The sequence below is a fragment of the Anomalospiza imberbis genome, chromosome 8, assembly GCF_031753505.1.
Source record: "Anomalospiza imberbis isolate Cuckoo-Finch-1a 21T00152 chromosome 8, ASM3175350v1, whole genome shotgun sequence".
In the NCBI taxonomy this organism is placed as follows: Eukaryota; Metazoa; Chordata; class Aves; order Passeriformes; family Viduidae; genus Anomalospiza; species Anomalospiza imberbis.
The window spans coordinates 9,069,619-9,090,229 of record NC_089688.1 but is presented as its reverse complement, the minus strand read 5'-3'; the positions used below and the strand labels follow the sequence as shown (position 1 = coordinate 9,090,229).

Here is a 20,611-nt window from a genome sequence, read left to right as displayed (position 1 = left end):
GGGAGCATCCAGACATTAGCAGTATTAAAACTACATGTGATGCAATATTTAATTTGCATCAGTCAGCAATTGTAGGTTTTAAAATAATCTTTATAAATTCCAGGCATGGTGTGTGGTGGGATTTGTTTCATCCAACTTTTCTTTAAATATTGTTAAAAGGTTAAAAATAAACAGTGAATGTGTAGAATTCAAATAAAAGACCAAAGTAACTTGAACTTTCTAGCTTTCACCATTACCTTTACTGACCACCACAGTGAGCCCCAAAAACTTCTGCTGAATTTTGGAATGAAGAGGCAACATGACATAACTTAAAATCAAAAAAGAACAAACAACAAGGCATCTTTCAGGACCCATCCAAGAACTTTATTTGTATGTAACATACTGTGAAACATAAGGCTTAATAAAAGCATAGCACACCCTGTAAGTGACTCAGAAAAGGACTTTTTCCTTTCTCCTCCACCCACAAACAGTTTGAAAAGCTTTTCAATACTTACTTTCCTTAACAGCAACAAAATGAAGGACACAATTTCTTCAGATTTACTACCAACAACAGTTCCAGTCTTATCTATGTGTTGCTGCAGCTCACACAAGATTTTAAAACAACAGCAACAAGTGCATTAATTATGCAGAGACTTGGGGGGCGGAATAGGGAGAAAAAAATTCAAAGCAATTCTTTCAAAACTGGACAACAGTCTTTATTAGTATAAGGGATATTTAGTTTTGTTGTTGTTATTTAAAGATATCCTGCAATTTTGGCAACTAGCTTCAATTCCCTTTCTTTCCATTTGCCAAGAGAAAGCATCTCCCTGCCACTGCTGACTGTGCAAGGTGTTTGCTCACTGCTTTCAGCTGGGTAAGGAGCAGCTGGAGTGCCTTACTGTAACAACAGTTTTGCAGAACTTCAAAACCAGTAAATCATGTCTGGCTCTTCTGAGTATGGGAAGTCTCAGCAGCATTCTGCAAATGGAGGTTGTGTAACTTGTAACAAAGATGGCTGAGGCCATAGGCTACTTAAGAGACATTGTTTCATAAACACTTTCCCTAACATTCAAGGCCTTGAAGGATTTTATACAGCTGCTTATCAAATACCCTCATCAGAGGATACCACAATTTTTAGAATGAGAAGTAATCTCCAGAAAATACTAAAATAATTTTTAGTTATTCTGTAATGGCACAAACAGTGCACATATTTTTATTTCCAAAGATTCATTAAACTTGAAACTAGTAGTCATCCTGATTAGCAAATTTCACCTTTTCCTAACCTTTGAAGTGTTAATCCAAATTGCCTACAGGTGAGCAGCCAAAAAACAAAAAAAAAAAAAAAAAAAAAAAAAAAAAAACCAAAAAAAAAAAACCAAACACAAAAACCTGAAGAGACATGTTAAAACATGGGACAAATAAACCTGTTCAAAGGCAGCTGACTACCTCTCGAGGTGTAAACTTGTGCTGAGGAAGAAATACTTATTCATTAGCACAATAACTAGAAATGATGGCAGCAGCACCAGAACAGAACAAAATGGCTTTAGGTTGAACTTCAACATCTAAGCAGCCACATAAGCCCTCCAACCAACATAACACACATCACTTTCATACTTCCAGCATGGCTTTTTGCTACAGATAAGGTGGTGAAAACAAGAGGCAACAAAAAGACAACCCATGCTTATTCTCAGCATAAACAACAGAACCAGACTTTGCTGTCTTTTTTTTTAATGGCATCTTTATTTCTACTCGAGATTCCCCAAACCATTCCCATAAAACAAATAATCCCCTACAATCTACCTTTGAGGAAAACATCCTAATTTTCAGAAGATTCTCGTTTACTCTGTAGGAGTGTACACCTCTAACTCCAAACTATTATCTACTCAAAGGTGTCTCCTAGTCCTCGCTAGTGAGGTTTAACTCATGAGCTGCAGATGACAGCAGATCTGTCTGGGGCCTTTTTCCCTTTCCATTCATTCCTTTCTATTCCTGAAAGAAGTGCATTAAAATTTTATTTTGACAGCGTTAGCCCTAAATAGAAAACAAAACTAAGAAAGCCACGTGGGAACTTTGTCTCCACAGCTTTGTTAGGCGGCAGGAGGAGCAGCCACCCCACCCATGGGGCCAGCAGCGCTCCAAGGTGGCAGCCACGTGCTTATGTGAGCTCCTGTCATTACTCTTGTGTTTGTGTTTTCTTGTCATTACCCTGTGTGACAGCCTCGCACAACCCCCGCCGAATGCCTTTTTACCCGCAGTAAATATTTGTCCCCTCTCTTGTGGAGGAACACGCTACCTTTAGCGGCTCACACCTCTCTTCGATGGTTTGCATTATGAGTGGAAACTTGCAAAGAATCAGGCACAAAACCGGTGTAAAGCCCCTGCCCGCAAAGCCAGCAGCGCGCACTGATCACACCACGGGGCTGGGACACGGGGGACACGCTGGCACCGGGAAGCGAAGTTAGAGACAATTCCAGCCCGAGGAGGAAGGGCAGCTCCGGGGAGGCTGCGCGCACAGGCACATGCGGCCCCCGCCGTTCAAGGCTGCCCAGGCCGGCAGCAGCACGGCAGCGATGCCCTGAGCGGCAGAGAGGGACACGGAGACTCGGAACCTCCGGCCCGGTCGCCTCCTCCTCCTCCTCCTCCTCCTCCTCCTCCTCCTCCTCCCGCCCAGCCCCAGGAGCGACCGCGGGCGGCTCGGGCTGTCGGGGGGCGCCGAGCAGCGCTCCCAGCTCGGGCCGGTTCAGCGCTCCGCAGGCACCGCCGGCACCGCCGGCCCGTCCCCGCACCCCACAGCGAGCAGGCGGCCCGAGGAGGCGGGGGCTGCGCGGACGCCAGCGAGCCCCGCTCCGCGCCCGGCCGCTCCCGCCGCCCCGGGGCCGGTACAAACCTTTATTCCCCACGGCGGTGGCGGAGCTGCAGCCCCCGGGCCCCTCCTGCCGCTCTCCCTGGGAGCCGCCGTCGGGGCTGCCGGTGCCGGCCCGGGCTTTCTTCCGCGGGGGTTCCCGCCCGCAGCCCGCGCTCATCCTCGGCGGGGCCGCCCTGCCCGCCGGGGCCGGCCAGCACCCGCCCCCCGGGGACGGCGCAACGCTGCGGCAGCGGCTCCGCCCGTCCGCATCCTCCGTCCCGCACGCCGGGCTCTTCCCAAGGCGCGGGGGGCGCGGCGGGGCCGGGAACCGGCGGCGTCCGGCGAGCGCGGCCCGGCGCTCGCAGCAAGATGGCGCCCGGCGCGCCTCACCCCGTCGCCATGGCGACCCGCAAAGCAGCGGGGCCGGGCGGCACTTGGCGGCGCTTTACGGCGGCGCTTTGCGGCAGCCGCTGGTGGTGGCGAGGGCGGCGGGCGCGGGGCCGCCATGGAGGGCGGCGGGAACTCCAAGGGCACCGGGCTCGGCGGCCTCTTCGGCGCCGGCGGGCTCGGGTACTCGCACGCCGACCTGGCCGGGGTGCCGCGTGAGTACTGGGGCAGCCGGCGGGGCCGGCCCAGGGGGGCAGTGTCCGCGCACCGGCCGCTGCAGGGCCGGGCGGCCGGGCCCGAGAGCGGTGGCGGTGCCGATGTCGGGAACGTCGCGGCCCCGAGGGGCTGCGCCGCCGCCCGGCCGCGGGAAGCCGATCCCGACCGCCGGCCCCTGCCGGGGGTGGGCGCGGAGGTGCCAGGCGTCGGCGGGGGCCGCGTGTCGCCGGCAAGGGGCAGCGGCCGGCCCCTGCCGCCCTTTGAGCGGCCGGGCAGCTTCACGGCAGAATGTCCCGTCCTGCCGCGCACGAGCTCTGCCTCCGTTTGCCTTCCAGGATGTGAACTGTCGGCGTTAAAGTGTTCTGTATTGTTTCCTTTCAGTAACTGGGATGAGCCCTTTGTCACCGTATTTAAACTTGGACCCCAAGTACCTAGTACAGGTGAGGAGGTGGCATGTATTTATTGTGTTGAACTCGATTTCAGTGTTTGCATGATTACCTGAGCACCTAAAACCTCCTGCAATGCTGGGCACTGTGCACTGAAGTCTTGAACTGAAGAACAGTGGAAAGCAACCATTTCTTCAGTATTATCCCTAATGAATCTTGAAGTGCTGAGACATCTAGAAGAAAATGAGCACTGATGATGCAGAGGACAGGTAGGGCTGTTGAGACAATCCAAGGCTGCTGCTGTTGGAAAGAGATCTCCCTCCCTGCCTTGAGGCAGACAGCCCAACACCACAGCGGTTCTGGCACTGCTCACACCTCCACTGAGCCCCTTCAGTCAGTAAGAGCAGCAGAATCTCTCCCCTCTTTTCGTGGATGAGTTTTCTGAACTGTGATGAGTTTGATGGGTTTACTGGGGTGTTCAGCCAAGCTCCAGACCTGATAACAGGTTTTGCCATCACAGCAGCTGCACATTTCACATCACTGTCCTTATGTCATTACCCAGATGAAGGGAGAACATCATGAAGTAAAACTTCCCATTCTGTAGAATAATGTAGCTGTCACACTTGCACATCGTAACATCAGTTAATATAAAACAGGGCCATCATAAGGAAAAAAATATTTTAAGTCAAGTAATGTTTTCCATTTTCATAAATATTAACTGTAGCTGAAAATGTTAAAATTAATCCAATTATGATGCATGTCAATTACTTTAGTTAGTATTTTTCTACATATATAGCTTATATTATCTGAGAACATGCAATTTTCTAGAATTAGCACTTAAAGGTCCTCAGTTGCATAGTGTCTGCTAACCTCTGTGCCTCATTTCATGGTCCCCTGGGTCACTGTTTCCTTTGTAAGTGGAAGCTGTGCATGCAGTTCTGGGGCCTAGAAGCTGTTGTAGCCTGGATTACAGTGTAGCATTCCCAGGAGGATGGAACACCATGGCTATGTCTCTGGTGGAAGTTGGTTGATTCACTACTGTGGCTGCTGTTGAGTGGTCAGAAAGAAGCTGAGATTATTTAGACTTTCTCCAAAAACACCCTCTAAAGTGCTTTTGTTTAGTTAGTGGTTTGTGTTGGTGTTAAAACAGTATAGCAGGGATTTTGGAACAGAGTGTGTGTACTAAGAGACTTTTAGAAACAAAAGGGAGGTTTGCTTTAAATGCAGAGGTGTTGGCATTAGTGTCATGAAGCAGTTCTAAAAATACCTATTGATGTAACACTAGAGGCTGCAGTCTGTGTTGTAACACTTCACTGCCCTTCATGTTTAGCACTAGTGTGTTGAAGTAATAGCAAAGTGCATTGAAATAAAAGGGAATTCTATTTTTTAACCTGATCAAGTTGCCCGTACAAGCTGTGAGATCTCCTTCCTTAGAGAATCACAAGACATGGGAATGGCTCTGAGTGCCCAGCTCTGACTGACCCTTCTTTTAACAATAAGGGTTGCACTAAACAGTCTCCACAAGTTCCTAGGACTCCAAATACTGAAGGAAAAAGACTCAGCTAATATTTCAGAATATACGAGGTCTTCCCATAATAACAAATGGCACACTCATACTCGTTACTTTAAGCCCCCCATTTTTGGTTAGTCTGTGAATACAGGCATGGAACAAGCTGTTTTCTGCAGTGCTGTGTTGGCTGCAGCAGGTAACAAGTGTTTCAAATTTGTGTTTCAGCCTTTGGCAGAAGTCTAGAAGATGGGCTTTTGAGGTTGCTTCTAGAAACTTAGATGTTACGTAGACAAGGATTGCTTCATCTTGACTTTGGGGACAGTAGTGAAAACTGTTAGAAACTGCTAACTTGTGTGAACACTGAATTTCTCCAACTGTCTAGTTACACAGAAGATAGAAACCATATTGTAGGTTCATTTTATTGATAGCACTATTCACAATTTTAGGAGCTATTTTTTCTATATTGCCATTCACATTCAGTGTCAAGTGTGGGCCAGTAAAACCCCTTAGAATGTATTTCCTTGAGCCTCCAGCTGTTGGAGTCATGCATCAGTTAAGTAGGGGTGGATAATACTGTGGCTGGAAAGCACAGAAGCTTAAAAGAGTTCTGCTGCTTTAGCACCTTATCAACAACAGGCATCTTCAATGTCTCCTACTGAAGAGGTGCCTTGGCACACCTTCCTTATCTCTACACATATGCCAGTTTCTCTAGGTCATTTCTCTAGCTTTTTAGACCACTGATTTGCAAGAACATAAGCCTGTCCCTGTGGGAAAAAGATGGACAAGTGAAAAATTAACCAAGCTCACATATTTCATGCTTGATCATCATTAGTTTTGAGTGTATTCCTTGTGTTTTTCACATGCTTAAAATAGGTCACTTATTTCAGTGCAAGGAAATACCTCTTTTCATAAAAGGCAGTTTTTATTTAGTATCAGAGTAGTGGGAAACTAAATTAATGCATCATTGTATAAGACTGGGTTCTCAGTGAGGAAACAGTGCTGTGTAATCAGACAACAGGAATGTTTTTAGAAGGCTCGTATTGCCTGCTGCAAGATGTAATTAGTAATTAAGCAAATAGTCCTTAAAAACAAAAACAGCCAACAACCCACACAGTATGAGCTCCTTGGCTGACTGATGTAATTTATAAAAAGTTAGCACAGCTAGGGGGGAACAAAAAAGCACTCAGTAAACTTAACTTTTTACAGTTCTTTTTCATGCTTAATACAGTATACACATAGTGTATTCCATCTCTGTGCTACTGTAGGCAAGAACTTTCCAGAAGTACATATCCATCTTCAGTTTATTGCATGGATTAAAGAAAAAAATGAATATGGCTTACATTTTGAACCAGACTTGGAAAATACAAAAGCATTTGTTTTTGTTTTCCCCCAGGATACAGATGAGTTTATCTTGCCCACAGGAGCCAACAAAACTCGAGGCAGATTTGAGCTGGCCTTTTTTACCATTGGAGGATGTTGTATGACAGGTAGGTGGTTGTGATTTTCACTTTGCCCAGCTGTCCAGGTAACACCTATGCACTAAAGTGATGGATGAGATTGTAAGTGTCTTGTTCTGAAAGACATTGTCTGTTCTAATCTCAAGAGATACTTGATTTTAGTTTATGCACTGAATTCTCTTCTCAGTATTTGCTTCTAGTATTGTTTATTCTTTTTCTTCTTAAAAAGTAATAATTGGTATTATTCCAACTAGGGGCAGCATTTGGTGCACTGAATGGTTTGAGACTTGGCTTGAAGGAAACACAGAATATGGCGTGGTCAAAACCTAGAAACGTACAGTAAGTGTTCCATCTAAAAAAAATGGACTTCTTAGTGACAGAGTTGTTTCTTCCACTCTAGACAAGGTTAGATCTGAATATACTGCAAAAATAAATGGTTTGGGTTTTTTTTCTTTTTCTTTAGTGGGGACAAATGGGAGTCAGTATTTGTTTTGATCAAGTTATTACATGTTGTTAATTACAGTGATGTTCAGTTAAACCTTTTTGCTTTTTATTTAGTCACAATTGGTGTGTCCTGTGACTTACCTTAAATATTTGAGAAATAATTACTACTTTGATGTTTACTAAAAATCTACTTCAAAGTCAAAGCAATTTTTATATGTAGAAATATTCCCAGAAGCAGTAGTGTTTACTTTCAGCTTTTTTTTTTCACAAGCAGGAAAAGATTCAAATGGAGAGCTGGGCCTGCCTGGATTTGCATTAGGGAAGACATTGGTGCATGCTGCTGAGCAGGCATTGCAGGGGGGAGCTGTTCCAGGTTATGGCATCCAGGAGCACCCATGACATTGCTGTGTTTTTGCCTTACCTGATTGTTTGAAAGAATGCAGCAAAGACAGGAATATTTGTTTCAACAGGATGCCTCTTCTTAAAATAATGGCAGCTTAGACATAGCTATAGGCAACCTAAATGAAAGAGACATTGGAAACCAGAGGAACAGAATAACTGGGGGAAAGCATGGGAAATTTCCACTCCCAGAATACTTTGGAACAAGGGAATTTTAGAAGAGTAATTTAATATTTCCTGGTACAGTTTATATTGGCTCTGCTCCTTTTTGAATTGTTTCTATATTCATCCCCTTGTTTATCAAATTAGGACTTTCATAATGCTCTAGATGAACAGAATTGTATTTTAGGGTTTGGAATCAGCAGAGTTGGAGAATGCTGTGATGTTAAGCACAAACCTTGGCAGGTCAAGCCCAGGAGGTGGCAGTCAGTGCACGCGCTGCTCTTATCCTGGCCCTACAAGGCAAAGGTCTGCTGAAGGTCATCACCTTCCAACAGTGCATTGAGTTCTGTTTTTCCCTCATCAGGTGCAGGAAACAGGCTTGCTTAGCTAGATTTCATCCAAATTTATCCTTAATGTACACAGATTTATTTCTTAATGAATTTTAATTTTGCTGTTATTCACCTGTCATCAAATATCTCACAGTATGCCATGGCTGTTAGAATTACTGATTCTCTTATCAATTCAGAATAAATATAAAGTTAAAAGGTGGGAGTTGTAATTAAGGAGAGGTTATCAGTACCCTAGCTTCTGAGATTTTTTTTTCCTCTTGTTTCAAAATGAAGTGTTCCATTATTGTTTAGTTCATTGCCTGGCCATATTGAATAATGACCTGTGTCCTAATAAAAATTATAAAAAAAGGAAAAACAACATAAAGCAGTGAAAGTGTCAGACAACATCAAATGCTGAACTAAGTTCCAGTGGTAGTCAGCTGTCCAGAGCAATACTATGCCTGTGATAGTGTTACACTGCTGGGAGATAAAGATCAGTCATTTCTACTGGCTGCTGTTGTCACCGTTCTGGAGACAGCTGGTACCAGCAAGAAGTGGCATTGTGCTTCCCTGAGAGCGCACTAAAGGTTCTCTTTTCCTCTTTGGTGCTAGTCTGGAAGCCTACACACAGACCAGACACACAGACACACCTCTTGGCCTTGTGCTGGGTGGACAGGTGGGATTGTAAGGGACTGTCTCTTCCCTTCCTGACGTACTGTCACACATGGACAGACTTGCTTTTTTGCCCACACCATTAGCTCAGGCATCCCCACACGGCATCCCCACACTCCCTGACACATTGTCCTTGCAGAGGAGCACTGAGGCTTTCTTGGAGACCTTTTACCCAGCTAAGTCTGCCTAGGTGTGTCAGTCATTCCTGGAGCTGTGTGTAGTCACCACGTAAGGAAGGACAACTTGGGTTAGAAAGTCATTTGAAGGGAAGAGATTTGAATCTTGGGGAGGGTCAAGTTTGCCTTGAAAAGAGAAAAAGATTCTCTCAAGACTTGACAGGACTGAATATTTGCTTTCAAAAGCTTTTAGTTCATCATTGCAGTTTTGTTAACTACATGTATAGTGTAGACACACAAGCCCTACTGTCATAAGTACTGCCTTGATATAAACACAGAGTGCTAAAGGTTTTCATACCTCTAACTCCTTCACAGAATTCTAAATATGGTGACACGGCAAGGAGCCTTATGGGCAAACACTCTGGGATCACTGGGTAAGTAAAGTCACTCCTTCATAGGGAAAGCAATTTAAAGATGGAATTGTTAAGAAAGTGTGTTTGTGTATTATCTGAATGAGAGTGTTCTCTAAATTTTCATTATTAAATCCATTAGGGAAAAGAGCAGTTTTTTTCCTTTGGGAAAGGAAAAAATACTGAGGGTATTTCAGTAGACATGAAAATGGAAATTAAAGGCTAAAATAGGATTTGCAGCATAAGGAGCCAAAAGCCTTTAAGTAAAAGCCAAATTTTTTACTATGTTATAAACAAACACTGGCTATATCAGAAATAACTAGAAATTACAGATAATGTTTACTTGTTAATAAAGGCCAATTAAATTAAAACTTAAGGCAAAAAATATAATTTAATATTTCTGAAATAACTTTAATAACCTGCACTGAGACTCTGTGGTCATGTGATCAACTGCCTGATGTTTGTTTCCTGTTAAAGTCAGCAAAATGTTTATGTGAAGAAGAAATGTGGTAGTCAGTACAAAGATTTATCCTTTAAATGATGGTACATTAGCAAGAAAAATCACACATGGTACCACTGACTCTAAACCTAAATGTTATTTATAACTAATGTGGGTTAGGAAAAAAGAGAAGAAAATGACCAATAGTCTGATGTATGAGAAAAAAACTTCTGTGAACTGAGATTTGGGTGGGAGGGGGCTGTAAAATAAAATCACATCAGTTGCCTCAGAAACAAGATTATTTCATAAAAGTCAGTGAAATAACTAATGCCCTAGAAATTACAAATTTTTTTACCTCCCCCCAGTCTTCTTAAAAAATGAAAATGGTGCAGTAACTTAAAAAGGAGAAATCCAAAATTGATTAAATTCTTTTCAAGAAAAATAATGATGGAACTTGTTGTCCTACAAAGCTGTAGTTGAAGTTAGCAATATTTAAATCAGAGACTACATCATGTTATAATCCAGTCTACATCTGTTTGACTTTTGAGAAGTGCATCAAAGAATAGGCTAAGTTGCATGTATGACATTTTTTTTCAGTCTTATTTCTGAAGAGCAGATTAGCTGCCATTTAATTTAGGCATTAGCTTTGGAGGGGCATAGTTAGAGAGAGGATTCTGAGCTGCAGCAAGAAAGGCACTTTTTCTATAAGCAATGCATGTTGCCTGCTGAATCTTATTGGGCCATTTTTGTTTGGATTTTTTTTCTTTTTTTTTTTGGTTCCAAGTCTAACAAAACATGTCTGAGAACTGAGATGCAGACACACTGCAGTTCAAGGTTTCAGTTTAAGTGACACATTAACAGGTTTTTTCATCTGTGTTTGAAGACAGATTACTCAAGAAGATGTTTGTGCATTCCAGTAACAAATTGTTATTTTTCGTACAAAATATGGCCTGCAAAATCACAGAGTTAGGCAGAACTTTAGATTTGGGATTCTGGCAAACCTCTGTCTTGTCCTAGCTACCAGAGAAATTCCTTTCAAGGAGTGGAATTATTTTTGCATCTTACTTCACCTGTGCAGCTTTTCTGTACCTCAGAGATTCTTTTTGTCACTACTGACAATTTTTGTCATTCTGTTCCCGAACAGAGGCAACATCTGTGTGGAATTATTTTAAAAAACTATGTTGAATTATTGTTAATCTACTTGCTGCTAAGACAAACTGAAATACCCTTGCTTGTGCTGAATGGAGAGCAATGGTGCTGTTAACTCATTGACATTATTATGGTTGCTTATGAAGGATTTAGTGCCTTTTAGCAGAAGGAAAGATTTCAAATTCTTGGGGGGCAAGGAACGAATTAAATGGCATTGTCTTTATCCCTTCAAAATGACGACATACTCCACTAGTCTTTGCCAGCATGAAATATGAGTGTATCATCAGGAGTGAGGATAGGGTGGGGGGGCTTTTCCTTTCATCAAAATGTATAAATGATAAATGCATCCATGCTAAAAAGCCCATGCATTTCTCTTTCTAGTCCTTTCCAGGACAGTCCCTAAAGTTATGCCAAAGCAAAAGCCCCTCTGGGGATAAAGATCTCATGCACAAGCAGAGGTGAAACAGCTGTAAATGTCAAATCCTAAGCATTCTAATAGTAACTTCTAAAAGAAACATCGCCCATTGTACTCCAGCTCTTGGTAGCCTGAACTGAATTATGTACTTAACTCACATTTCATCGCTGTCACACATGGACAGCAATTTTATCCACCTAGAAAGTGCTGGGTTTAGTTTCATGTCACCCACAGAGGACTGTATGAAACTGCCAGTACAAATTTAAACACTGAATTTTCAAACAAATTCAAACTAGCAAAATAGGCTTAAACTTCAGTCGGTGCTTTATAACACAGACTGTCATGAAGAATGCTACTTTATAACCAAACTATAGCTTGAGAAAGAAGGAATAGCTGTACAGGAAGAGATTTGGAAAAGAAACACCAAAGATGGGATTTTGGAGAGGATTCCCTTCAAAGAGAAGGCAGAAAATCTGCTTTTCAGAAGCATAGTGTAAATAGCTACACCAAGCCTGGACTCTTAGCTTTGGGCTTCAGACCATGGAAGATTTTTTTTAATCTTTTCTTCCCCCCCCCAGCTCTACTTTACAGTGCATTTGGAGTCGTCATTGAAAAAACACGAGGTGCAGAAGATGACCTGAACACTATAGCTGCTGGAACCTTGACAGGAATGCTATACAAAAGCACTGGTAGAGTATTTCTCCTTTTCCCTCTTATGTGCTTATCCTAGTTATTAAGATTCTCATTACTTTTACTAAATACTGTCCTGCTCTCAAAATTGACAGTGTAAAAATGGCTATTAGCTCAATGTCCCCTAACCCACAATGGTTTTCACCCAGCTAAGGCTACCTAAGGAAAACTTGCACTAAAAAAAAAAAAATCCCGCTGAATTAAATTTGATTCTTTGCAACTGCACAGGGCTGACAGTAACCATGAGAGCCAAATTATGACTGTTGTACATATATACTGAAGAAGCAGTCATTTATTTCCTCAGCTATATGGTGAGGTTGTATAAAACACATACTCACCTCATTCCTAGTCATGTTTTCAGCAATAGCAGGAATAAATCTAATTGTTTCTCAAATCCATGAGTGGATGCAGGCAAATGGGAACTACCTTCCGAAGTGAATAGGGACAGAGAAGGAAAACACAGAACATAGAGCTTGTTTGCATGAAGATGAAACTTAATATAAGTGATCCACATAACAGTAATTCACATGATAGTGGTACCTGGAGCTGCAAAAACCCTACACACAGAGAAATTGATGTGTTTATGAAATTCTTACTTAGGTTTTCGTGAAACTGTTGTCTTGGGGTAGGATTCTAGTCTTTGCTTAGTGATCAAAACCAACAAAAAAGGTTATTTGAAAACAGCATGGATTTAAGGTTAGAATGCTGATGCAAACTGAATTGTTTGCAGGAGAGAGGGTCTGATCTTCATCAGCAAAATGGCTGTCAACACATGTTCCAAGCTTAACAATTGGAGGTATCTTTTTTAGAGGATTTCTGGGTACCACAGATTGACATTAACACATGGAAAAAAATGTATGTTTTAAGTTACTCGGTAAATGTTTGGCTGCATGACTCACCTGCATTTTATGGAGGAGATAATGCAAGAACTAACCTATGTACTTTTGCATATCTAACTGAGCCTCAGTGTCTTAACAGTGTTCCTGAAGGCCTGCTTTTTTGGGGAGCAAAACAGTTTGAGTAAATTTTCCTGATGGCTTACACTAGCTGAAGCCACAAATATTTGGCTGGAGCAGCCTTCATAAATATGAGACTCTTAACTTTGCAAGGACACATATCTCTCTTGTAATTCATTTCTTCCTTGGGATTTCATGAGTGATGTGACATATTACCAAGAACAGCTGGAAAGGGTAGAATATAGAAGCCTAATATTTTTTGTAGGAGTTTATTAATAAGGAGAACTGTCATCTAATACTTCAGCAGAAGCATCCCCCTTACCTTCCAGAAATATAGAGCTGGCATTATGTGTAATATTTTTTTGGCACAGTACAACCATGGATAACTACTCCAGTCACATGCAGGGTCATCTGACACTACTATGGTTTTTATTACCAGAGCACAGTGGGACATTTGTTTTGTAACCCAAGATCTACAGAGCTAATGGCAGTCCTAATAAAGGCAAATTAAGTCAGTAAATCTCTTTTCAATACAGTATTGTATTTCAAGTGTGTTGTGCCTATGAACCATAGTGCAGAGAAGCTGCTGCCTCTCCTGTCACCTTATGCCAGAGCACCCTTTCTTATTCTGTATGGTAAAACTTAAAAGTTCTGCCTTTGCACTGCATCAGTGTATATATTTACCTTAAAACATGGAATATTTAAACCATGCAAAATCAGCACACATCTGACACATCAAGACTTTAATAATTACCTGTGCTACATGGAATGCCATCACATACTGGCATTAAGAAAAGGAAAGTGTAAAAGCTGTGAAGGACACTGATTTATATATCTCCATATCTTTAATGTCAGCTGGAAGCTCACACAAACATGCCATTGCAAATTTAGGATGCTCTGTAGTCCACAAGGGGTGGATACAGAGTTGCAGGCAGTGCTATTCAAACATTCAGATTTCCCACTTCCATCATTCCTGCTTTGTAAAGAGATCAGGAACATACTTAAGAGGAAATGGGATAATGTGTGGCAGGTCTTTTATTATAACTTCATGCTTAACCACAGCACTGATGGAGGAATCACATCAGAATCTGTTCTTCACTGAAAAACACTCCTGTGTAACTGCAAAACCTAGACTGAATTTCTGAAACCAGTGATTAAGCATCTGATGAGTAGACAGGAAAAAAAAAAAGCCAGTTGGGAAGACTTTGTGAAGGCTGAGATTAGTTGCCCCAAACTGGTCCCAGTTTTCACAATTTGTCCTTGTAGAAGTGTTAATCATTACCAAAATGGCAGCAGTCAAACAGAACCTGCACGTTCTAAAGCCATTGATTGTGAGCAGTTTTGTGTAAAGCCACTTGACACAGCTTGTGTGGGAGAAGATAAGAGAGGATGGAAAGCTCTGCAAGTGAGGACAGTGGCAATTCAGCCCCCTCCCTGCATTCACTGGCAGTGCCATCACTCATTGAAACTCCCATTGAAGTGACTGAAGCAGTTCAATGCCCATTAAAAGCAGGTGACAGCTGGGCTCCATCTCAGCAGTACTGCATGACTTAGGTCAAAAGACACCTATTGAGTGGAATGGAAAACTGCTGTGAGGACTAAACAACTTCTGCTTGATTCATCTGACCAAAGTGATCTCCAGCTTTCACATTTGTTTAAATTTAATGCCACAATTACTGACTAGATTTTAGCCCAAATGCAGCAATAAGAGTACATATTGATTTGTTACACCAGTCTTACAACTTCATGGGAGCAATTTTTTGAGCTCACCACTAAACTTCTACCCAGAACATTGAGTTTGGGTAACAGTTAGAAGAAAACCCTTTGGATTCCTCTGCCAGTGGCATATACAATGTAAATGTTACAGCAACTCAGTCAATTACAGTTTTGCTAAAAGGGGGTCTGATATCCTAAGACCACAAGGATGGCTTTTCCATTTAAATAAGATACTATTCTTTATTCTTCAATTTTAGGCAAAGGCAGAAATTAGTATCTGTTATGCTGTGTTTTTTCTGATAAACGTTACAAAGGACAAACAGATCGTAAAACAAATGTTTTGCCTCCTTGCATGTGCTTTCAACCTCTTCTAAACTGACCATCTTTATTTGGCTTTCTTATCATTGTATTAGTCATGAAAGTAACAAACCACCAAACAAAAATGATTGTCACTGTGCACTATGTCACTGTTATACCCTCCCACCATAAAAATGCTTGGTTCCAGCTGTCACAAAGCTACAGCTGGCTGAGGCTCCTACACTCCTCAAGCATGCAGGATTGATCACTCAGGAAAAGATGAACTAGGTAGGACTTTGGCCTGACCCAGTGTGACAGCAGTTAATTTCTCACTGGAATTCCTGATGGACTTCAGTAAGCAAAAATGTTAACCAGCCTTTGCCTCTTATCTGAGGGTTACACAGGTTGTAGATGTTCTTTTTCTTGGATAATTTTTTTTCCTCTCTTGAGGTTAGGGGTAACAGCAATGAAAGTAAACTAATTCTTCGGACAAACTAAATTCCTTTGTCTACTTTTGTGCTGTAAGAACCTGATCCTAGGTACGGCATCTCATGCCTTTGGAACAATAGATGTTACATAATTTGGTAGAGAAAACGGTGTCTCTGAAAAGACAGGAATTACATGCTAGCAGTAGCTGAAGGTAGTAGTTGTCATTTTAAGACCTCAGAATATAACCCTGAAAAGTCAATACATTATGAATTAGGAAGGCCTTAATGTTTTATTGCCAGCAGTAAAATCTGGCGGGAGCTAAAGATCAGTTTTGTGACATCCAGTGGGTAGTTAAGGGCAGTTGTGTTAGCTGACAGCTTCTTGAGCTATAAAAAGCATGTTGTCTGAGCCCAACCCATGTTTTTCTTTGAGCCAGACAGGGCTGTTTTCTCTGCTGGAGAGGGGGAAAGAAGAGCTTTTTGGGGACTGCTCTAGGTACAGGCCTGGGATATCTTACTTTTCTGCAGTATTTGGAAAAAAGTGAAGAACTTGCTTGTCATCACTTAAATTAAGGACTGTGAGGCATTTTGGAAATTTAAGAAGCCCTTTTAACTTAACTAGTGTATAGGAGTCTCAATCAAATGATGTTTGGAGAAAGGATTTTTTGTTTTTTTTTGTTAATCTGCAATAAGGAGGAGATTAGGACAATGTACAAGCAGCACTACAGGTAACAACTTGTTGAGGCTTTCTTAGTTATTGAGGACTGATGTCTAAGAGTGTGTGTGGCCACTGAGAGCAATGCTGCCCAGCTCTGCTTGTCGGGAGCAGTGGACTCAGAGCTGCAGGGGTTTGCAGGTGCCGTTTACAGTAGCTGAAGTAGCCTCCTGTCAGTCAGGTGCTGATGCTTTCACTCAGTGAGAATACAGCAAATTTTAATCATGTTTGCAAAGTAACTTCAACAGCTCTAGTACTTCTAAACCAGTAAATTAAATTGTAGAATCCTACTGTTAGTCTTCTAATTTAGCCTTCATACCACAGTAACTACAGGAAATGTTCCCTCTTTTAAGCTTTGTTGTTTCTGTATTCTAAGCACAATACTGCCTTAGCTGCAGCAATATGAAAATGGAAGATGCTTTTCTGGAATATATCTTGCTTCCAAATAGAAGTTTATCAGTTTCCTCAGTAATTTCTGCATCCACAGACTTTCCCCACTACTTACATGAAATGAACCCCATGGAGCAGCAGTAAACTCTTGATACTCGCTAATGATATCAGGCCACCCACAGATGTTCAAAAAAATGACTGCTTGATGGTTCAGATGGTCTGGTCACTGAGCTTGAATTTGTAGCAAAACTGAGATTGCCTTGTACACTTGAGTTGAGCCCTTTAGACCATTTTAAAGTATTTCTGTTCCTGAAGGCCCAGCAGGAAGATAAGCTGTTTTCATTCAGAGTATCCAAGAGAGATTGAAAGACAGAAAACTAATCACAATTTAAAGATTATTCTTCTTTTCTTTGGCATAAGTGGGTCTGAGGTTTTGGTGAAGGTATTTGTAATTCTTGCTATTGGATGGTTCTTCCTTTAAACATTCTAGGAACTATCCCAGGACATTGGAGTAAAATTCTGAAAATAGAGACAGTAGGCTTCTAAATGGAAGCTTTTGCCCTCATGGTTTTACCTACTGGACAGGAGCAGCTCAGTGTTAGGCGTGGCTCCTGCTGTGCCAAAATGGAGAGCTGTGCTGTTGGAATGCTGTGTGCCATGGCACAGTGCACTGCAATGTTGAGCTGTGCCATGGCACAGTGTAAGCTGGAACCTATTGAAATCCATAGAGGAGGGACAATTCTTGTTGGTGAAAGGGTGCAACAGAAGCCAGAGAACTAATTTCCCATTTAGAGAGTGTCAGATGTATCTTTGGAAACCCACAGCAGTGCTCAACTCTTGTGCAAGGTGCCTGATCTCAAAATACCTGCTTCCAGAAGTGTCTGTCAGCTGGAACCTTTATCTTCCTGGGACATGCAAGATTAGGGGCTCATGGCCATATTTCAGCAGGGCTTGTCAGGGCAGACTTGGTATCAAAGGCTTGCATAGAGTGATTGCAGAGGAGGGGTGGGAACGTGTTCTATCATGCAAAAACAGCTGGGATGGGAGTGGAGAGTTTCTTTTTGTTAGCAAATTAATTTTCTCAGAGGCCCTAAGATTTTCTGCCCAGCAATGGGGCTGCATTCTAAAGTGCATTACTGTTTGAAGTCTGCCACAGACCTGGACATATTTACTCAAACACAAATCTGACCAGTTAGGGAAAGTTTTCTTTCCCTTTTTTTTTTTTTTTTTGTAATTACTGTGGGTAGTTCAGAAATCAGGAGCAACTGCTACAAAAAAACCCAACCCCCCCCCAACATTTTGTAGCAGAAGCATAGTATAGAAACAGTGGTAAAGGAACACTTCTTGCTTGTTTTCTTGGATATTTTCTGTCTCAGTCATGCACCTATACCAACTGCACAAGTTTAGTACCCTGTTCACAAAACATCTTCAGCAATGTCCCTAAGTTGTCTGCAGGCCTACAGATGGGCTTTAGGCCCTGTGGTTGACTTTTGCCAGTGGGTTCAGAGCTGCCATCCTTACCTGGCTGGCTCAGCACATGACAACACCAATATTTGCTGCTGTAGGAGCAGCACATCTAAAGTCCTCGTACATGGATGCTAGAAAACAGCTCAGCGACCCAAGTTTAAGATGACACCTTTCTTGTACAGCCCTGACTTCACAGAATCTGGAGCCAGGCTTGATCATCCTTCAACTACCTGTTCTTGCATAGGAAGAATAGGATTTTAAGGGGAAAGGAGAAGAATTTAACCTGGGGGTAAGGAAAGAGCCTGTAGGGATAGTCATAGTTCTGTAGTGATCACATTCTGTGGGGATGTTCCACTTTTCCTTGTACACCTGATGGTCATGAGCCCCCTTTGGGAGTTCCTGCTATTGTCTCTTGAATCCTGATATGAACAGCAGAAAATTGGGCTCTAATGTTGTATTCATTTACCCCAGCAGGAGTGAGGAGTCAGTATTTTTACAGATTGTCTCATACTTGTTTTGTACAAAGTGTCCTTTAAATTTCACCTGTGGCTTTTTGCCAGACACTGCTTGCACATGGTTAGTTTTGTGTACCCAGCTGCAAGTCCTTCATGTGAAAAGCTTTTTGTGCAACAAATTCAAGATCAATTAGCAAACAGGAACATCTACATTTGCTTTCCTAAATGCTGATTTAGGCACATAGGTCATATTCAGTAGGGCTTTTCTTAGAGCTGTTGAATTCTCAACAGTTACAGCAGTGAACTCAGCCTTATACCCTAAAAAAAAACTCTCAAATTGCCACAGCTCGTCTGGCAAGGAAGTTTCTAGAAACTATGGCTAGACATGACTTCGAATACCAAGTCCCACTTCTGCAGCTTCTTGATTTCATTACGTGCCTGGGCAGTACAGGGAGGTTTAACAACTCCAGTGAAACCCATTTAACCTTGCAGCACAGGTAACAGTGTCAGTCTAGCTGATGCTGACAGCTTGTTGCCTCACTAAAAGTCTAAGGGCAATTCTGTGAGACAGCTTTATGACCCATAATGGAAAGAAAAACACACAAACATAATCTCTCTGATTACTGAGGTACATTTGTTTTCAGGTTTGAGGAATCTGAACTGCTCTGCCAGTTTCTCCAGTAAAGCAGGCAGGGTTTTTTATCATGCCGTCAGCAAAACCGGCCTTGTTCTATACACTGTACACATTATCTAGGTTGGTTCAGCTGCAATGATAAATATTGCAGAATCAAACTCACTGAAGTTTTCCTGGCACTGAGGGTCATACTCCCAGGTGTTCTGTGCATTTATAGTGCATTCTGGGAGTTCTGCTGAGGCACAGAAGTGTTTTGGTGTTTAGTAAAAGCAACAAATCTCTGCTTGGACCCCTGTACACCCCAGTCTTCACATGGATGGAGTAGACATAGGATGCCACCTGACTCCCAGCTCCAGCCAGGTGCACTGCCTGCAGGCAGTGGCCAAACTTACCCTGTATTTCTGCCTTACACTAATTTGCTCACCAGCACCTTAATTATTTAATCACCTGTGTGACTCAATTTTTACCATGGCAAGGTGATAATTCTGATTTATTAATAAAAGAATAAAGAAAGCTGTTCAATGGTCACCATAGTAAATACCTGCCAGTTAATCCCTTTCATGTACCTCCTGTTTTTTAATAAAAAGATGTTAAAATTCCAAAGACACAGAAGCAATAATAGGTTTTGCATGATGGCCCTAATGAATCTCTGGAGCCCAGTGTCACATCCATATCGGCTGCTGTTTTGTTCACTTATTTCCCTCCTGCCCTTTCTCCTTCTGCCCAGAGCTAATTATCATAATTGAAAATCTGGAGGAGATTTTGTAACGGGAAGAGAGCATGTCTATCTGTAAAAACAAATGTAATAAGGACAGATAGAATAGATTAAATAGGACTTGGGAAAAGCCATCTTGGCTTCCAGTGCTCCGTAGTGGTTCCCTGAAGCAGTAGTGCTAACACAGTTTGAGAGGAAGTCATTCCAGCAGAATTAGTGTCAGGATCAGGAATGAGTGACCATGAGCCTTGCAACAGGCTTGAGAGGAAGGTAGAAAAAGCACAGGGATTCTTACTGGAGAGTTACTCAAGAAAGGACTGTTCATTGAGTTGCCTCTGGATTTAAACAGCTTCTTGGAGGCTGCTGTTCACTGACCATTTCCTGACAGTAGCACTAATGAGCTGCAATGTGTTCTGTTTTTTGCAGGTGGAGTGCGCGGGGTAGCACGAGGTGGGATCGCAGGCCTGACCCTGACTGGCCTCTACGCCCTGTACAACAACTGGGAGCACATGAAGGGCTCCCTAGCCCGGCAGTCCCTGTGAGCAGGGCAGAGGACACGCTTGCTTAGTCACCAATCAAATCAATTGTGAGATCTATCTGGTGCCCTTTGCTATTTTATTTACAATTAGTGTGAAACCGATGGAAGCTGTGCTGGGAGGAACCTCTTGACACCGGGTAGCTGGACTGGCCCTTCCCACCAGCCAGTTGCTGGAGAGGCAGCAATATTTTTTGGACCTGCAAGTGAACAGAGTGGCCACCAAGACAGAGTCTCCCTGCCATGCTCCCCAAGCAGCCCTGGCCAGAGCTGCCAGGCATGCTGGGCCCCCATAGCT

The 20,611-nt window shown here is 42.6% G+C and overlaps 2 protein-coding genes, 1 long non-coding RNA gene and 1 other non-coding gene across 9 annotated transcripts in view; 2 read left to right on the top strand and 2 right to left on the bottom strand.

Annotated features, from left to right (window-relative positions):
- PARG (poly(ADP-ribose) glycohydrolase) overlaps positions 1 to 3,134 on the bottom strand; it is a 60,041-nt gene extending 56,907 nt beyond the window's left edge. For 4 of the 6 annotated variants that reach the window (XR_011001251.1, XM_068197251.1, XM_068197252.1 and 1 more), the window contains exon 1: positions 2,867 to 3,134. Coding sequence is in view for 4 of the 6 variants with exons in the window: in XM_068197251.1 (XP_068053352.1) it covers positions 2,867 to 3,002 (136 nt within the window). In the remaining 2 variants the exon portion in view is untranslated. The remainder of the gene's footprint in view (positions 1 to 2,866) is intronic. The other 2 variants (XM_068197250.1, XM_068197255.1) reach the window with 2 other exon arrangements.
- A 132-nt stretch (positions 3,135 to 3,266) lies between these two features.
- On the top strand, positions 3,267 to 20,374 carry LOC137477893 (mitochondrial import inner membrane translocase subunit Tim23). The gene is made up of 7 exons (XM_068197262.1): positions 3,267 to 3,426; positions 3,809 to 3,867; positions 6,717 to 6,810; positions 7,035 to 7,119; positions 9,278 to 9,336; positions 11,894 to 12,004; positions 20,205 to 20,374. The coding sequence occupies exons 1-7, from the start codon at positions 3,330 to 3,332 to the stop codon at positions 20,318 to 20,320; spliced, it is 621 nt and encodes a 206-aa protein (XP_068053363.1). The 5' UTR covers positions 3,267 to 3,329; the 3' UTR covers positions 20,321 to 20,374.
- Positions 5,727 to 9,692, bottom strand: LOC137477895 (uncharacterized). The gene is made up of 2 exons (XR_011001252.1): positions 6,664 to 9,692; positions 5,727 to 6,087 (listed from the first exon to the last, which is right to left on the bottom strand). It is a non-coding gene; the product is annotated as an uncharacterized lncRNA (long non-coding RNA).
- LOC137478612 (small nucleolar RNA SNORA74) lies at positions 8,540 to 8,742 on the top strand. Its single transcript, XR_011001703.1, has one exon. It is a non-coding gene; the product is annotated as a small nucleolar RNA SNORA74 (small nucleolar RNA).
- Positions 20,375 to 20,611: the final 237 nt, after the last annotated feature.

What these genes read in the sequence shown, in the direction of transcription:
- LOC137477893 (XM_068197262.1), top strand. Translation starts at nt 3,330, where the DNA reads ATGGAGGGCGGCGGGAACTCCAAGGGCACCGGGCTCGGCGGCCTCTTC. An exon ending in CGACCTGGCCGGGGTGCCGC is followed by an intron (nt 3,427 to 3,808) that starts GTGAGTACTGGG and finishes GTTTCCTTTCAG; the next exon opens with TAACTGGGATGAGCCCTTTG. An exon ending in ACCCCAAGTACCTAGTACAG is followed by an intron (nt 3,868 to 6,716) that starts GTGAGGAGGTGG and finishes GTTTTCCCCCAG; the next exon opens with GATACAGATGAGTTTATCTT.